This window comes from Prunus persica, chromosome G1 (assembly GCF_000346465.2).
Source record: "Prunus persica cultivar Lovell chromosome G1, Prunus_persica_NCBIv2, whole genome shotgun sequence".
Classification (NCBI taxonomy): domain Eukaryota; kingdom Viridiplantae; phylum Streptophyta; class Magnoliopsida; order Rosales; family Rosaceae; genus Prunus; species Prunus persica.
The window spans coordinates 23,475,844-23,494,336 of NC_034009.1; the positions used below are offsets into that span (position 1 = coordinate 23,475,844).

Genomic DNA, 18,493 nt, shown 5'->3' on the forward strand with positions numbered 1-18,493 from the left:
GATTGCATCTTGTATAGGAAGGAGTATGAGGATTCAACTAATTGTCCTACTTGTGGTATCTCAAGGTGGAAGGAAGGCAAAGATGCAATCTTGAAAGAGGGTGTGCCAGCGAAGGTGGTGTGGTATTTTCCCCCAATTCCAAGGTTTAAAAGGATGTTTCAATCACATGAGACAGCTAAGAGTTTGACTTGGTGGCATGTTGCTAGAAAATCAATTGACGGTCAGATGTCTCATCCGGCGGATTCCCCGTCTTGGAAACTTCTTGATGATAAATGGCCTGAGTTTGGTAATGAGCCGAGAAACTTGAGATTGGCTCTTTCATCTGATGGATTCAATCCCCACAGTTCTCTAAGTAGCAGATATAGTTGTTGGCCGGTTATCTTAGTTACATATAATCTCCCTCCATGGCTGTGCATGAAACGAAAGTTCATGATGTTAACCTTATTGATTTCCGGTCCTAAACAACCCGGAAATGATATAGACGTCTACTTGGAGCCTTTGATTGATGATTTAAAATCCTTGTGGGTTGGGATTAGAGGAGTGTATGATGCACATAATGGAGAATACTTTACACTCAGAGCTGCATTAATGTGGACAATTAATGATTTCCCCGCCTATGGAAACTTATCTGGTTGTGTTGTTAAAGGATATAAAGCTTGTCCAATATGCGGCGATGATACACCTAGTCACAGGTTGAAAAATGGCCACAAAATTTGTTACATTGGGCATAGAAAATGGTTACCAATCAATCATCCATATAGGAGGCAACGTGCAGCTTTTAATGGGAAACCTGAATATGGCATACCTCCAGAGCCATTAACCGGAGAAGAAGTGCTGCATATGGTTGAAAATGGTGACAGAGTTTGTTGGAAGAAGAAATCAATATTCTTTGATCTCGAGTATTGGAAATACCTTCCTGTGAGGCATGCCCTAGATGTTATGCACATTGAGAAGAATGTTTGCGATAGTATCATTGGTACATTGCTGGAGATCCCTGGAAAAAATAAAGATGGGATTGCTGCTCGATTAGATTTATTGAACATGGGGGTCAAAACTGATTTGCAACCCGAGTATGGAGAAAGACGTACTCGTTTGCCTCCTGGGCCTTGGAATTTGTCAAGAGCAGAGAAGAGAGAGGTTTGCAATTCTTTCTATGGTATGAAGGTCCCTGAAGGTTATTCTTCAAATATTAAAAATCTTGTATCTGTACAAGATTCAAGACTTCTTGGCCTTAAATCACATGATTGTCATACCTTAATGCAACAATTGCTCCCTGTGGCAATTCGTTCTGTTTTGGAGAAGCCTGCAAGGTATGCAATAACTCGTTTGTGCTTCTTCTTCAATGCTATATGTGCAAAGACTGTTGATGTTTCCAAGCTAGATAAGTTGGAAGAAGATGTAGTAGTTACTCTGTGTTTGCTTGAGAAGTACTTTCCCCCTTCATTCTTTGATATCATGGTTCATCTAGTAGTACATCTTGTCAGAGAAGTTCGTCTATGTGGGCCAGTATATTTTAGGTGGATGTATCCGTTTGAAAGATATATGAAAGTGCTGAAGGGGTATGTTCAGAATCGTACTCGTCCCGAAGGTTGTATTGCTGAGCGGTATATAGCTGAAGAAGCGGTAGAGTTTTGTACTCAGCATTTATCTGATGTTAGTACAGTTGGAGTGCCTTCAAGCCAAAAGATGGGAGTTTCAAAGCCATTATCAGGTTGCACAGTGAGCGTAGTTGATCAGGACCTGTTGAATCAAGCACATCTATATGTCTTGGAGAATACGGAGGAAGTCCTACCTTATATCGAGTACGTATGAGTTTTATTCTTTAAGTTTCCATTTAAAATTATTTCTTATGTTTATCTTATATATTTGGGACCGTAATGCTTGAATTTTTCGTGTCATGTAGGCAACATATGATCCACATCAAGACTGCTTATCCAAAATTTAGAAAGAGAACAAAGTGGCTGCAGGATAAGCACAATAGCACTTTCATTCAATGGCTACGCTTCAAGGTATATGTTGTTGAATAACGTATTTCTCTTTTAATTTTCTTCTTATTTATATGTTAGGATGAATTAAGATATGATTAATTTGCAGGTTCAAAGTGAACTTGAGGAAGACAATCATGGCGTATCAGAAAATTTAAGGTGGCTAGCAGCTGGTCCAAACATGTCAGTGCCATTATATAGGAGCTATCTTATTAAAGGTATTAAATTCAATATCAAGGCACAAGATGATGTGCGGACAACTCAAAATAGTGGAGTTTATTTACTTGCACATACCATGCAAGTTGCTAGTGCCAAGGATAAAAACCCAATTCTCTCAAATATGGGTTTCTATGGTGTCATTCAAGAAATTTGGGACCTTGACTACCAAAAGTTTACAATCCCAGTCTTTAGGTGTGATTGGATAGATAGTTCTGGTCTTGTAGTCGACGAACTTGGATTTACCCTTGTAGATTTGAGTAAAATTGGACATAGGAATGACCAATTTGTTTTGGCTTCTCAAGTCAAACAAATATTTTTTGTTGACGACCCGATGCATCGTGGTTGGTCGGTAGTGTTATCAATGCCTAGTAGAGAATATAATGATGTTATTGGTGATGAAGTATTAGGTGATGTGATAATTGAGTGTGAGCCATTTACTAGAGGGATGCCAAATGTTGACACATTTGATGAACTGGTAGGTGAGTTAGGCGGTCAAAATATTCGAGATGGGTGTGAAGATATATGGATTGAATGATGCTTATGTAATTGGCAGTGTATGACATTAATTTTGTAATATATTGTAATGTGATTTCTTCACTTTCTACGTTCAAATAAAACACGACGTTATTGTGAATCAGTTATTCAGCATATTTACCGACGTCTTAAAGCAACGTAACAATGAAGAACCACGACGCTATTGTGAAGCAATTATTCAGGATATCACGTCGGTGAAGGATAAAGAACCGCCATGTAATTCAAAATAACACGACTCCAATCCCATAATACCGACGTCTAAAAAACGAGATATATAATCTGAACGTTAAAAAATACGACGTCATCATACATTTTCCACGTCGCAAGTTCTTTTATAAACGAAGAGGAACGAAATTAATTCCGACGGAAATTCATTATAACCGCCGTCTAATAACAATTAAACGACGTTATTTGTAATACGGCTCCCATCATAATCTACGCCGTCTATATGTTCTGTAATACGGCTCTCATTTATTTGGAACCGACGTTGTTTAGAAGTTCAACGTCGTCTATATTATTAAGTGCGTCGTGAGTAATGAATACATATAAATACAACGTCGACTATATAAATGTATACGTCGTAAATAATGACACTGACAACTATTTCCACGTCATCTTTTTTAGAAAAATCGAAGTGGAAAATTTATTTCACGACGGTTTTTTGTAAATAAGAGACGTTGTAGATTTCAATAACGTCGTCTTCTCATGTATTTAAAGACGTCATATTTTTTCTTGTCGTGTAAATTGTATTTAACGGCGTAGTATTTTAGTTGTCGTCGTTGTATGTATATCTTGCGGCCTTGTTCTTTTAATATGTGTCATATTTTTCTTTTTTAACGACGGTGATTTTTTTAAGTTGGTCGTCTATTCTCATCCTCGACTATTTTCTAGAACTTTAGCAGACTAAACACGTCTGTTTTTATTGTTTTCCGACGTTGTTGTATTTAACAACGTCTAATATTTATCGTCGTTGTTTGTTTCTGAAAATAGGACGTATAAATTTTTTAATACGACTCTCATATATTTGTAACTGACGTTGTTTAGTTTTTCAACGTCTACTATAGAAACACATACGTCGTAAATAATGACACTGACAACTATTTCCACGTCATCTTTTATTGAAAAATCGAAGTGGAAAATTAATTGTACGACGGTTGTGTTTATATGTGCGACGTAGTAGGTATCAATAACGTCGTCTTCTAATGTATTTAAAGACGTCATATTTTTTATTGTCGTGAAAATTATATTTAACGTCGGCGTATTTTTATTGTCGTCGTTGTATGTCTATCTTGCGGCCTTGTTCTCTTAATATGTGTCATATTTTCCCTTTTTAACGACGGTCTTTTTATAGAATTGGTCGTCTATTATCATCCTCGATTGCTTTTTTTAGATCTTTTTGCAGTACAAAGACGTCGTTTTGTATTTTTTGATGACGTTGTATAGTTTAACAACGACGGTTATTTAGCGTCGTGGTTTATGAGGGAAAAGATGACGGTGGATTCCACGACCATTGAAAAACCAAATACACGACGGTGATTTACCGTCGTCTTTTTGCTTTTTTGTAGTAGTGAACCTTGGAATTGCAGGTTGGCATATTCGTGATTTCAGCAATGGTGTTGCGAAAAATGATGTTAGCTTATTTCCAGTGATGAGTTGATTTTGTATGTATTATGGATCTATGTTAAATGTTGTACTTGTAGTTTTCATTTTCTGTTTTTATTGTGGACTAGTTTAAATTTGAACATTATGTCATTTGAATGTAAACATTGGAATTCTTCTGGAATTTTTTTTCCTGTTTGGTTGGCTTAATCATGATTCACAAGAAAATTTCAAAATTTGATTTCCAAAATTATTATCCGAAAATGCCGAAACTATTATCCGAAAATTCCGAAAATATTAACTTTCGAAAATTCCGATAATGCTGAAAATTCCGCGTCGGAATAGAGTTAGTACATTCTGAAATTTCGGAATCGGACTCGGAACTAAAAGGTAATTCCGAAAAGCTTCAGAACGGAATTCGGAACAGTAGTTTCCGATCCGTTCCGGCCGAAAAACACCCCTACCCAGTGGGATCAATTGGACCTCATTGATTACCATCAAGCGTCATCTTACATAACTTCTCCAGTCAATAAGGACGCATCTCTTTTTGATAATTGCAGAATTCCTACAAATTTGATAATCACATAATTCCCTACAAATTTGATAATCGCAGAATTCCTCCAAGGTTTATAGATTTTATTCTTAACAAGTTTAGAAAAATGAATCGAATGACCATATGGAGAATCCTCAACTTTATAATCACCATATTCAATGGAGAAACCATCCTTCTCTATAACTTCGTATATTCAAAACAAGAAGAGCTTAGTAACTTATCTTTGAAATTGACCTTTGGCATGGAAGGGATATGATCTGACTGATCCATCATCATCACTTTCAGGAGGTGCAAAATCCTCATAACGGAAACGTTTAGAAGAACCATTCTTCATGACAACTAGACTATCTAAAGGTCGCCAAGCCAAAAACGTGAAAGCACAAGACCAATTGCCATCGAAATGATCGAATCTGAAAAAGGTGGGCAAGAGGACGCAGAAGAAAGAGGAGAGGGTGGAGCACGTTCAAACCCACTCATTCCCGAGCCCTTTTATTTTAACTCTCTCACAAGGGTGTATAAAACATGTCATTTTTCTATCAAATGAGATTGCTTAGATAAGAAATGAGTTTTGTTATCATTCTCAAAATGACGATGTGTATTGCATTCATATAACAACACTTGTTGGCTAGATGCTAGCTTGTTTATTGTCATTCTGAAAAGCAAGAATCCAAAAAAATATAAGTAAAAATTCTAAGGGGTTTCTCTAATGTGAGAATTCATTGCAATATGTGAACATCCTTCAAATGCTCTTTCATGTATCATAGAAATTTCTAAAATACAGTTTATTTGCATGCTAAACAAATATATTATATTTTAAAAGGTTTGCAGTTTAAGTAATTAAACATATATACATATGTGTGAATTTGTGTTTAATTAATATCATTAGTATAACAATAATAAAAAAATAAATACCTCATACAATTTTGAAAAATTAGAAGGTAATAAAAACTATTAGTCTCATAATTGTAGATGTAGCAAAAGAGCCATGTCAGTCAAACTCAAGCCCACCCCCTAAGTGTGCCATTTGAGGTGTGGTGCGGTTGGCAAACTATCACATCCAACTAGAAAGCTACCTGGTACCTCAGTGGCAAGGGTTTGAAACTTGTTGGAAACACTTTGTGGCCAGGCGCAAGCCGAACCCCGAGGTGGGATTAATCTCACCTTTCGAATGTGAGGACACCTTGTGGTATTTACCAAAAGACAAAACGTCACTTTTGGTCGTTGTGGCTTATCATTTTTACAACTAAGATCCTTGTGGTTTCAATTTATTCTATTTACCCCTATGGTTTCAATTTGAAGTAATTCAAGGACAATTCTCAACTTTAGACAATTTTTTTTAACTTTTGTTAGTGTGGAGGGGCAATTCAATCCACAAATTATTAAAAAGTTAATTCCCTTTAAAATAAAACAAGCAAATATAAATTTAAAAATAATTAGTTTTAAAATAAAAATAAAACATCTCTCTCCTCTTTTACCTCCCAACCCCAACCCCAGGGGCGGAGCTACAGCCAGGCCTGCCATGGCCCTGGCCCCCCCACTTAATTATTAATCTCTTGTAATATATTATAAAATATATGATATAGCAATACAATTACTGCAATTAGATTAGTGATGGCCCTCCCAGTTGAAGATGAAAAACCTAGTAGAAGTGATTTTGAAATTTTGGCCCCTCCATACTAAGAATCCTAGCTCCGCCACTGCCCAACCCCCTCCAACAGTCCCCACCACACCTCAACCAGCAACCACCTCCCTGTAACCCAACCCTCACCCCAGCCAACCACAACCTCCCTATAATTGGCACTTGCAAGCAGTGACGAAGGGCAAGCGTAATTATTCTTTACTTTTCCTCAGCATAAAGAGTTGAGTAAATTTCACTTTACAACCCGAAAATTTCCCGAAATTTAGACTTTGGTACACAAATTTTTTTTCATTTCAGTCTCATGCCTAAACTTTGATTTTCATACCTCTGTTAGTTTGACTGTCAAGTTTTCTGTTAAATGATGACATGGCACGTTGACCGATTGGATTTGCGCAGCGTGGATAAATAATTAAATAAATAATATTTTTTTAAACAAATATAAAATATAAGCAAATAAATATACACACTTAAAAATTAAGTTTAAAATTAAACAAATATCCATCATCTTCTTTGCGATAGTGATAGCCCAAAACCCCAACCCAAGAGCCTTTATCTCCGCCATGTTTCAATATGTGGACTTCAACTTTTCCTTTTGCCTCCTCTATCCATCCACCACCACAACGACCGTCGACCGTCATGACCACCTCCGCCTTTAAAGTCACCGCTCGACTCTTTCTCTCTCCTCGATCATACATGTATCACACACGAAGACTAAGACTTGACGAAGGTAGGAGCCTTGTTGTTGTTGGGAGAACTAGTTCTAATGGGCATACAAAGAGTTGTGTCATAGGCAATTGGAGACCTGCTGAAGATTCAAAGCTGAAAAAACTTGTGGCCCAATATGGTCCTCAAAACTGGAACTTAATAACTGAGCATCTTGATGGCAGAGGGACATGCAATAGTGCATTTTACAATCATCACTCGAGAGTCGAAACCCAACAACCCATCACCATTTCATCTGCCAAATACAACCATTCACGTAGCCAAAACCCATAACAATTTCATCTGCCCACATCCAAATCAAATTAAAAGAATCGTGGAATAAAAATCAAATATACAAATTGATTTGATAATCCTTACTTGCCATAAAAGGGCAAATCCAAATCTTGGAGGTGAAGTCGATTCATGTCTTGCATCGCAGCGATGCGTAAAGGGCGTGGGGATGTCGGGGTGGACCCAGTTTGGGGAGATGTAGGCGGCGAGTGCCTCCATCTGCAATGCAGCTCTTGAAAATAAGCTGGATTTCAGTCAATTAGTCAATCCATGTCTTTCAGTGCCTCTCTTTTAAATACAATTTTTTTATAATGGGTTTTGGGGTTTGATCGGATTGGAATTGGAATTCGAAGTGTGCGTTTGTGGGTGAGGGAATAATGGTGGGATTGGAATTATGGTTCCTTAAGGGGAGAGAGAGTTGCGGTGAGGGAAAGGGTGGTTTAGTGGAAGTTAAAGCTATGAAGATGGTGGGGGCTGCGAAGGGGAGGTGGTGCTAGGTCGCAGCAAAGGTGGTGAGGGGTGGTTAAGGCATCTACGTTTGGGTAGCGGTATTGTAGAGAGAGTTTTTTATTATTTAAAATATTTTCTTTATGTTTTTTTTTCTATTCTAAGGGAGCCGAAGCTCAGAAGAAGAAAAAAACTACATAAGCAAACTTCTAGGTCTAGCAACCCCACTCAAAATCTTCTAGTAGGTAATGTCCAAACCCTTCAGGCACACCCTCTCAAAAACTACACCCCAAATTTAGTTTGAGCTCAGAGCTGCCAATTTATCCGCAAGGCAATTTCCTACTATATTTATGAGAAATACTGCAATCTTTGGACCTAAGCATCTTCTGGCAGCTAGTCACCAAACTGTAATATGGATGCTCTTCCTCCAACTCTGAAGAAAGCATTTGCACAGCAATTTGAGAATCTGATTCAATATCAAGTGGGAACCATTCCTTTTGACACACTAAAATAATTCCATGGTAAATAGCCCATAATTCAGCTTGCAAAACTTGCCCAAAACCCATGTTTGTAGAGAAGCCACCAAGCCAAGTGCCAGAGTAACCTCTGACAACGCCCCCAGCTCCAATGGCACTATCCTTAGATCTACAACCATCAGTGTTTAATTTGTATTTGCCCTCTGGAGGAAGTTGCCACCTCACCAAGATCTGTTGCTTACTAGGCTTAGAAGCCATCACCTTAATTGTATCTTTCCACTCTGTCAGATCTCTAAGCACACAGATCTCTATAGGCGTATCAGGATAAGCGTCAAGTTCAAAAACACCCTTACATCTCCCTTTCCAAATATTCCATTGGGAGAACGCCACAAGATGGCTATAGGTATTCCCCATGAGGTCTGTGTTTTTTTAGACTTTAGATTCAACATCAACCAATCCCAAAAATCATTCAAGTTAACTAACTGACCATTTTTACCTCCAAAACTCAGCGGACTCTTAGAAATTTCGGAATAAATGGTTCAAATCTTCACAAATGAAAGAGCATCTAGGACATGATGCATCAAAGGAAAGGCCTATATGAGCTCTGTGACTGTTTGTCAAAAGTTTCCAACCTCCCAAAGCAAATGAAGGACTTTGGGGGGAGCACTGATTTTCCATAGAAAACTCCATCTCCAATCCATTGGATCAAATTTATCGATAATATTATGGTAAGCAGAATTGACCAAGAATTTACCATCAGCTGTGAAACCCCATCTAATTTTATCTTTAATATCCCCATCCTTCATAGCATGAATACCAATAATATTATTAAGGATTGCTTGAGTCAATAAACCAGTTAATTGATCCAATTGCCACCCATTGACATGGAGAAAATGGTCAACTTTTACCTACAAACGGACATTCGGAATAGAGCATTGGGCATGAAGTAGAGGACCAATCCCTAACCAATTGTCAAGCCAAAACCTGGTCTTTTGCCCATTGCCACACAAGACCTTGCTCTAGAGCCTAAGCACAAAAAATAATTCCTTTCCGAGTACTAGAGCAACCTAAGCTTTTAGATTGCCCACCAATAAGCAAATCATGGTTTTGTAAGTACCTCCCACCAAGCACCTGTGCCCATAAACCGTTATCTTTCTTCACCAATCTCCATCCAGTTTTTGCAAGAAAAGCTTGATTAACATGCTCCGTCTTCAACCCTAGGCCACCTCTATTCTTGGAACAACAAATAAGAGCATTTCCAGCAAGCTCGGGCTGGGGGGGGTTTGGGCAAAAAAATCGTTTCCAGCAACAAAGTCCAGCCCGGGCAAGCCATGGGACCCAGCAGACTGGGCTGGCCCGAGGGCGACTTCGGCCCGAGCAAGCGCCCGAGCAACGTGACGTCATGGCTGACGCCAGGCTGGCGTCAGCCCTCCAGCGGTTTAATTTTTTTTACTGTTGGCGCGTGCATTGCACGCGCCAATGTTAAAAAAAATTTAAACCGAAGCGCTACAGTAGCCGCCAATGGCTACATTACACGTGGCAGCGTATTGGCTCTCCGATCATATTTTTTCCAGCAATCCAACGGTAGCCAATGTTTGTACAATAAAAAAATGAAAAAAAATGGATAAAAATTTAAAAAAATACAAAAAAATTACTGATTTTTTTTTTCTCTATACCTTATTTCCATTTTCAACATTTAAGTAAATGTCTTTGTCCTTCTACTTTTATTTATTTTTATATTACTCCATTTACTTAAGTTTACAATGTAAATAAGGAAGTACCCCATATTTGGATTCAAATAAAAATACTAGAAAATCAAATTCCCATCAAATCAAAATATGAAAAATCGGTTTTAGTGCAAAATACGATTTAGGCTAAAAATGATGGCTCATTAAGTCAATATATACTTCATATTAAAATTTCATAAAATCAAGTTTTCTTATTTGATGTGTAAGGAATAAAAGCCGCCAAAAATTATCTTGAGAAAATGATTATTCCGAAAAATCATTTTTCATACTTAGTCAAATTGCACCTCTGCTACAAAAATTCTGGGTTCGCCAATGTCTATAAATGCCAACCAATACTCTTCACTTTTGACACCAAATCCTCATACTTTTTTTTTTCCTATAAATACCAACCAATATAACTAATAAAATAAAATCTTATCCGAAAATATTATCCAATATGAATAGTATTGACACGTAGAAACCAAAAAATCTTATCCGAAAATATTATCCAAATTAATTGTTTAAGTAAAAAAAGTTGTGAAAAAAACAAAAAAATGAATAGTATTTGCCATGGCAAGCCCCAACTACTGGAAACACATTTTACTGAAGGGGGCTAGGGCAGCCACTATTCACGTGAATAGTGCCTGCCCTAGGACTAATCTTGCCATGGCAAGAGGCAACTGGTGGAAATGCTCTAATACTTCAGTTGACAAGATGCACTTTCCTTCTTCTATCAGTTGTACCCCAAATAAAAATTTTATTCATTCTATCCAACTCCCAACAAACTGTCATCGGTAATTTCACTATTTGCATAGTATAAACCAGGATAGCAGCAGTAACAGACTGGACCAATGTCCCTCTGCCAGCCATAGAAAGGGATTCAGTCTTCCATGTCGCAAGTCTTCTTTGAACCTTATCAACAACACCCCAATAAATTCCCTTATTGACTATTCCATGAATTAGGGTTTAGGGAGAGTCACATATTTGAGAAATCTCCAGGGCTTTAAATTTTTCAAATTTTGGAGAGCAATACACCATAGACTTCTCAAAACTCACTAATTGCCCTGACATCTGACAGAAATAATCAATACACTTCCTCATTATCTTGGCTTGTTTTGGAGAAGCTTCGCCAAAGAGAATCAGGTCATCTGCAAAACATAAATAGGAAATATAGGGCCCCTTTCTCGCTGCCAAAATTGGTTTCCAAAGTTTCATTTGTACATGTTGATGTATGATGTGAGCTAATTTTTGGAGGCATAGCACAAAAAGATATGGGGATAAAGGATCCCCTTGGCGCACCCCACTTTTAGGAATAAATTTCCTAGTTAGCTCACCATCCACTAAAGCTTGGAACTGAACAGTACTAACACAACTCATGATCAAGTCAAGAAACTTACCACATATCCCAATTCCCTGCATAGTGGCTCTAACAAAATCCCACGGTATACGATCATAAACTTTGGCTAAATCCACATTCCACAGCCTTTCTTACCTTTGGCTCCTTTAAATTTATGCAAAATCTCTTGGAATATAATAATATTATCCACAATCTGTCTCCTCGGTACAAAGCTCACTTGAGTGGGAGACACCACCTTGTTCATGAGATGTCGTAATATGGAAACAATAACCTTTGAAATGACTTTACATAGGCTTATAGGCCTTAACTGCTTCATAGAGCTAGGCTTGTCCACTTTAGGAATTAGAGAAATCAATGTATTATTGAATCCTTCAAGAATGCTCCCACAATTACAACAATATTGCACCAAGCACACGAGATCCCTTCCACAAATATCCAAAGCATGTTGAAAAAAATTTACCGGCATGTCAGCAGGGCCAGGGGCTTTAAGGCTCCCAATAGTAAATAAGCTGTTTTGAATCTCCAACACAGAAACATGGCTATTAAGATTTTCAAGAACTCTTTGTTGAATATTCAAATTGGCCCTGCAAGGTTTGGCTGATAATATGTTTTCAAAATATCGAATAATAATTTCCTTCATGTCCTGCTTGGATTCAATCCATTGACCAGCCTCATTCTCCAACCCTTCCAACTTATTTCTTCTTCTTCTGATTATAGTAGATAAATGGAAATTTTTTGTATTTTTATCTCCTTCCTGTAACCACAAATTTCTAGATTTCTGTTTCCAAAAAAGTTCCTCCTCAGCAAAAATATTATTGTATTCATTAGTGACCTTCTTTTTTAGGTTCCAAAGATAGGGACTATACCTTTTGCACATCGCTCTTTGAATCCCATCCAATCTAGCCAAAGCTCTTTTTTTCTTCTGGAATAAAGCACCAAAAATCTCTTGATTCCAAGTTTTAAGTGCAGGGGTGAGATCTTGAATTTTTTGAATAATACCCCTATTATAAATTCTTCAAAAAATCATCAAACCAGTCATGTTTAAGCCACATAGCTTCAAAACGAAACGGTTTGAGATGACTATCAAGAATATGCGGACTACCAAGGCTCAGAAGCAGTGGGTTATGGTCAGAGTTTATTCTGGGAGGATGCTTGATAAAAGCCTCAGGAAAAGCAATTATCCAAGAAGTATTACAAATTCCTCTATCAATCATTCTCTAAATAGTTTCACCATTGTCCCTTTTATTAGTCCAAGGTCCACAAGTTTATGAACCTGAATCCAATTAGCAAGTCCACCTGGCTTCCATCTATCACTCCCGCCTTTCCTTTCATCAGAGCAAACAGTCTCATTAAAATCGCCAATAATGGTCCATGCCAGATTATGAGCAACGCCAACGCCCTTTATGTTTTTATTGTTTTATTTTCATTTCCATTAAAATTATTATTTATTTCATTATTGGTCCACATGGAGCAAATTCAGTGGGTCAACATGGAGCTATAAATGTCACGTTATCATTTAACGGAAAACTTAACAGTTAAACTAACGGAGGTATGAAACTAGTCCTAAAATTAAAGTTTAAGTATGAGACTAGGACCAAAAAAACTTTGTGTAACAAAGTTTGAATTTCAAAAGGTAATAGAGTGAAATATACCCTAAAGAGTTTGTTCAATTTCCCATTTGCACTTGCACGCATCAATGATTAATTGTAAAGGGGCCTTAAAATTCTTTCTATAATAAAAGAGTCAAACACAACTCTCTCATGGTCATGGAGGTGCCATTCTCATTCTGTCCCAGCACCCTTGTGCCAATAGCATATGATAAGATATGTTTTATTTTATTTTATTTTGAACTAAAATTTTAAATTTATCTTGAAAATAATTTTATTTTGAACTAATTTTTTTAATTTATTTTGAAACTAATTTAAGTTGTGTTATAGGGAGGTGGTGGCTGGCTAGGGTTAGGTGGGGACTGTTGATTGGGTTGGGGTTGGGAGGAGAATGGGACATAGATGTTTTATTTTATTTTGAAACGAATTTTTTATTCTTTATTTTTAAGAGGAATAATTTTTTTAAAAATAATTTATGGATTGTATTGCCCCTCAACATATAATATTAAGTTTTAAAATATTAAAAAAAAATTTAAAAAAAAACTACATAAAACCACCCAAACTCCCGGGTCATTTTCAAGTTTAAATATACCTTTAGAGACATTTACGAGTACATACTTAAATTCCCGAAAAACCTACAAATTGCCTCCACCTCCAATCAGACCGTTAGTAAGTTTGTTAAATGTTGATGTGGCAAATGTGGGCACCATTTTTTAATGACGTGGACCTCCAAGTGGACAAAAAACCATTTTAAAAAATCTTTTTATTTTTTCAAATATTAAAAAATATAATTAATTAATTAATTAATTAAAATAGAAAATTAAAAACATAAAAATCTATGACCCTTTCTCTTCCCCACCCAGCCAACAAAAAATTCATTATTCTTACATGTTGAAAAAAAGGTTAAAATTATAACTAAAAACTCAGTGGCACTATCATCTCCGACACCCACCCAGCCTCCACTACTCCGTCACCCACCCAAGCCTCAGTCGCACCATCAACTCCATCACATCAAGTTCTCTCTCTTCGATAAGACGGTAACACAGAGCCCATCCCACCCAACTTGTCGAAGGTGAAGAGGCGAATGAGCATGTGTTAAAAGAGAGGTGTGCCATAGCTGGTTTGGAAGGTCTTCATCTTCGGTTGGGATCGGTGTTAGTTTCATTAGGCAAGCCACTGGCCCCGTACGACTCTAACGAGCTCTTCTTCTTCTCTTCATCACAAGACCAAGTTTACCCAGTTGAATTTAACTTGAAACCCAGATCTGTTTGTTAAAAAGGTTTTTTTTTTTTTTTTTCAGAACACTCAACCAGATCTGGGTTGTTTCATACTGGCAAAAATCAAGGGATTTTTTTCTCAGTAAAGGGTCCAATTCCATTTTCACATTAATCAGTGCCTTTCGAATTTGGGTCTTGATCTTGAAGATTAAGTTGCAAAGTGTGAACTTAAAAACTGAGATAATGGGGTTCTTTTGCACTTGGACTTGGGTCTTGAATATTGCTGGGTTGAATGAGAATTGATTGATATACTAAAGAAAGCAAATAATAATCCATAATCAATTTTTTCTTATTACACGAGAAGAGTTGTAGTGGTGAGGAGTGAGTCGGATAGTAGGGGTTGAGGGTGGGGATGTGTTGGGTTCAATAGGAATTGATTTTCCTTTTGTTTCTCTTTGAATTTGGGTGGGTTGAGAAGTATTTTGGAGAGTGATTTGTGGGCTGCTTTGGTGGCCGTGGTGGAGATCTAAGGTAGAGAGGTCGGGGGTGGGTGAGGTTGGTGCAGGTTAATTGGGGAAGATGGTGGCTGCGGGGTTGGGAGTGTTGTTGTATTTTAAATTATTTTAATCTTTTAAAAGAATCATTAAATTTAAATTTATTTAATATAAGTATATTTTTTATTATTTAAAAAATAAAAGAATTGTTTATTATATATTTTGGCCTCATAGAATTCGGTAGTCACATTTGCCACATCAGCATTTAACATATTTATTAACGGTTTGTATAACATATGGGGCAATTTGTAGGTTTTTCTTAAAAATTCGATAAAAATTGAGAATTGTCCTTGAATTGCTTCAAATTGAAACCACGTGGACAAAAATGGCCAAATTGAAACCACGCAGACAAAAATGGCCAAATTGAAACCACATGAACAAAAATGACTAAATTAAAACCACATGAACCGTGATAAAAATGATAAACTATAAAGACCAAAAGTTACGTTTTGTCCATTTAAAATGACAATAAAGTCCATGGATCTGAATGAAGCCCAAGAGACCAGTGAGTCGAACTCAAGCCACAACAATCTTCAAACGAATGTTCCTATAACGTGGCAACATTACTGATATTTATAAAGTTAGGCCAAACGGTTACCAATAAGACGGTTTGGCCGAGTGGTCTAAGGCGCCAGATTTAGGCTCTGGTCCGAAAGGGCGTGGGTTCAAATCCCACAGCCGTCATAACTTTTTTGGTTTTTATCTGGTTATTATTCATTAGACGACCAAAAAAAATATTGAACTGATTTACCTCTTTTATTTGTATATTATATACTAGCCTCTCTGCATGCGCTTCCGCGCATGCGAGAGGTTGTTTTTTAAAAAAAATTTAAATTTATTTTAGAATTAAAAAAGATAATGGATATTTGTGTTCTATAAAAATAAGATCCATTATTTGAATTTTCTTTTAATTTTTATTTTTTTAATACGAAAAATTGTGAATTTACCATATTATCCTCATTTAATTAATAATTTCGATTCTTAATGTTTGTATTAACCAAGGGCATTTTTTGATATTTTGAATGTTTCACCATTCTCTGCCTTTTGCTTTATATATATAGATGATATATAATATTATAATATATTTTATATTAGTTTTGGGATATTTACCCTAAAATAAAATAAAATATTAGGTTTTTTGTCTACAAATTTATTGATCTCTCTTCTACTAATTTCCCTTAACTCTTCTAGGTTAGTTTATATAGTTGCACTAAAAACTCCTAAAATTTTACCATTTCTTTCTCTTCCTATTTTGTTTAAAGCTTTTTAAATTTCTTAATTTTCTCTTATTTTTCATGTATGAGTTGGATACCTTAGTATTTTGATTTATGATTTTTTTTTTCTATTTCTTCTCTTTGTTGGAATATAAATTATTAAATTTGAAGTCTTTAATAGTATAGATGATGAAATAACCAATTTAAAAAATGAAATTCATGACAATTACAAAGAGAAGACAAGTTTTATATAAGGGCCTCCTCTCATGTGAAATTCTGGCTCTGTCATTGCTTGTAGACCAATAGTCTCAAGTTCGAACCTTCATGACACATTGATTGCGTGTGTGAGAAAATCCTCATCTCTCAATATCGCTTGTATATAAAAAATAAATAAATAAATAAATGGAGGCAGAGAAGTGGAAAACTTAAGTAAATATAATAAAAGAAGGGCATGCTGGTCCGTGGAAAAGAAGTTTGAAAATGAAAAATAATGCGCGCATTCACAAACATGCGTGCTTCTATTGACCAAAAAACAAATGCATTCTTCTAACTGCTGGTGAAAAATAATGCGCGCATTCCACAAACGTGCATGCCATTAACAAAGCAAGAAAGAAAAAAAAAAACCAAAAACACACACAAAGGAGAGATTGTCAAATGAGCAAAATGGGCTAGATTGGTCTAGAGATTTGGTCTCAGCCCATATTATTTTCCAAGTGCTGTGGTCCATGAACCCATACTATGTACAAACCCAACCAATCCAATAGCGACAAAAGAGACGGCAAAAAAAGAGAGCGAGCGTGAGAGAAACAGAGAGAGAGAGATGGCGGGTGCGTTTTGGGGGACGCGAGTGCTGGAGATAGTGAAGAAGCACGACTCTGGAGGTCTAGTGTGGAAGAGAATAAAGCTGACCACCACCCGTAAAGCCAACGCCAAGAAACGCCTCCTCCGTGTTTGGCAGGTTCTCTTCTCTCCCTTCAGTTAATAATACCATTTCTGATTTCTCAGTCTCTGATTAGGGTTTAAGGTTTTAGTAATACCGTCGATGTCGGAGCTATTTACTTGCTTGAAATCGGAATATTTGATTTTAAAAGTTATGGGTTACGTAATTAGAGGCCACTGGCCAGGCAGTAGAATCCGCCATTGTTTTGTGGATGTGTCTTGTGCTTGAAAGTTACGATGTGCATAAACCCCAGCATATGCTGAAGGGCTCTTGAGTTTTGGCAATTGAAAAATGAGATTCCCGGTTGGGTTTTCTCAAGCATACTTTTGAGAGAGAAATTACAGGAAAAATGATTAAGCTTGGTCTTGATAGATGGCCATCCAGCATTGTATTGGATGGGAGAAATGCTATCCTGTCATCTTCTTTCATGTGATCATAATTTATGGTCAGTTAACAAGGCCTATTAGGTGAAATGCCCTATGAAGGAAACTATGTGAGATGTTTGCGAAAAAAGTTTGAATTTTTCGTAGTTTGATGGAAGATAGGTACAAGGCTAATTGTTTTTCCTTTGAATTTTGGTTATTTGTTTCAAGCATATTTTGGACCCTAGTCATCAATGATTGAGCCTGTCTAATTCTATTGTAATTTCTACGGGTTCTTTATGTTTATCTATTCTATTGCATACGCTGAGTGCTTATTTTGGCTGCTTGTATAATGTGTTTCTGTTCTAAATTGGTCAGTTCACCTCGTATGAGCAGTACATCCATTCCAATGATAATCTACTTGCATGATCTTACCCATGTGCTTATGTAATATCTGCTTCCATTTACAAACATGTCTGGTGGTGGGTCGCATAAGGAGCTACTAATTATATATAAGCCTGGATGAAATCACAGCCACTTTGTTGATTTGTACTTGTACACTCCGAAATCTTTGTTGGGATTTATATGTTGTGTTACACACTTTGAAGATCCTCTATTTAACTGATATTGAACTTCTGGAAATGCCCCTTTTCTTGCAGAATGAGGCTGTTCTGAGGGCATGTGCAGAAACACCTACTTCACAATCATCAGGAGCTGCTGCCAGTGGAGTCTCTGAGAAAGATAGCACAAATAGCCAATAATGAGGTAGAATGCTAGGCAAACTTGGACGTGTTAGTTTGGTCATCCTTGGGCCTCTAAATATCAACCATGTGTTATAACCTTCAAATGAATACTATCCTGAACCTCCTTTTTGATCTTTCTATTTCTAGAGTTGAGCATTATGTACGGAAGCTTTTAAGTCATTGACTAAATACGATTATAATCATGTGTAACCGTGATAACTATGATGAATTTTGATGGTCAATAAGACTGTTCTGAAATTGCTTGCTGACGATGTGCATCTCAAACCTGAAGCTTATTGGTTTTATGGTACAGTTGTTGCTTCGTAG

At 36.7% G+C, this 18,493-nt stretch overlaps 1 protein-coding gene and 1 non-coding gene across 2 annotated transcripts; both read left to right on the forward strand.

Moving 5' to 3' along the window:
- On the forward strand, positions 15,512 to 15,591 carry TRNAL-UAG. Its single transcript has one exon. It is a non-coding gene; the product is annotated as a tRNA-Leu (tRNA).
- On the forward strand, positions 16,654 to 18,435 carry LOC18791042. The gene is made up of 2 exons (XM_007223827.2): positions 16,654 to 17,079; positions 18,083 to 18,435. Exons 1-2 carry the CDS (start codon positions 16,942 to 16,944, stop codon positions 18,182 to 18,184), a joined length of 240 nt encoding a protein of 79 aa, XP_007223889.1. The 5' UTR covers positions 16,654 to 16,941; the 3' UTR covers positions 18,185 to 18,435.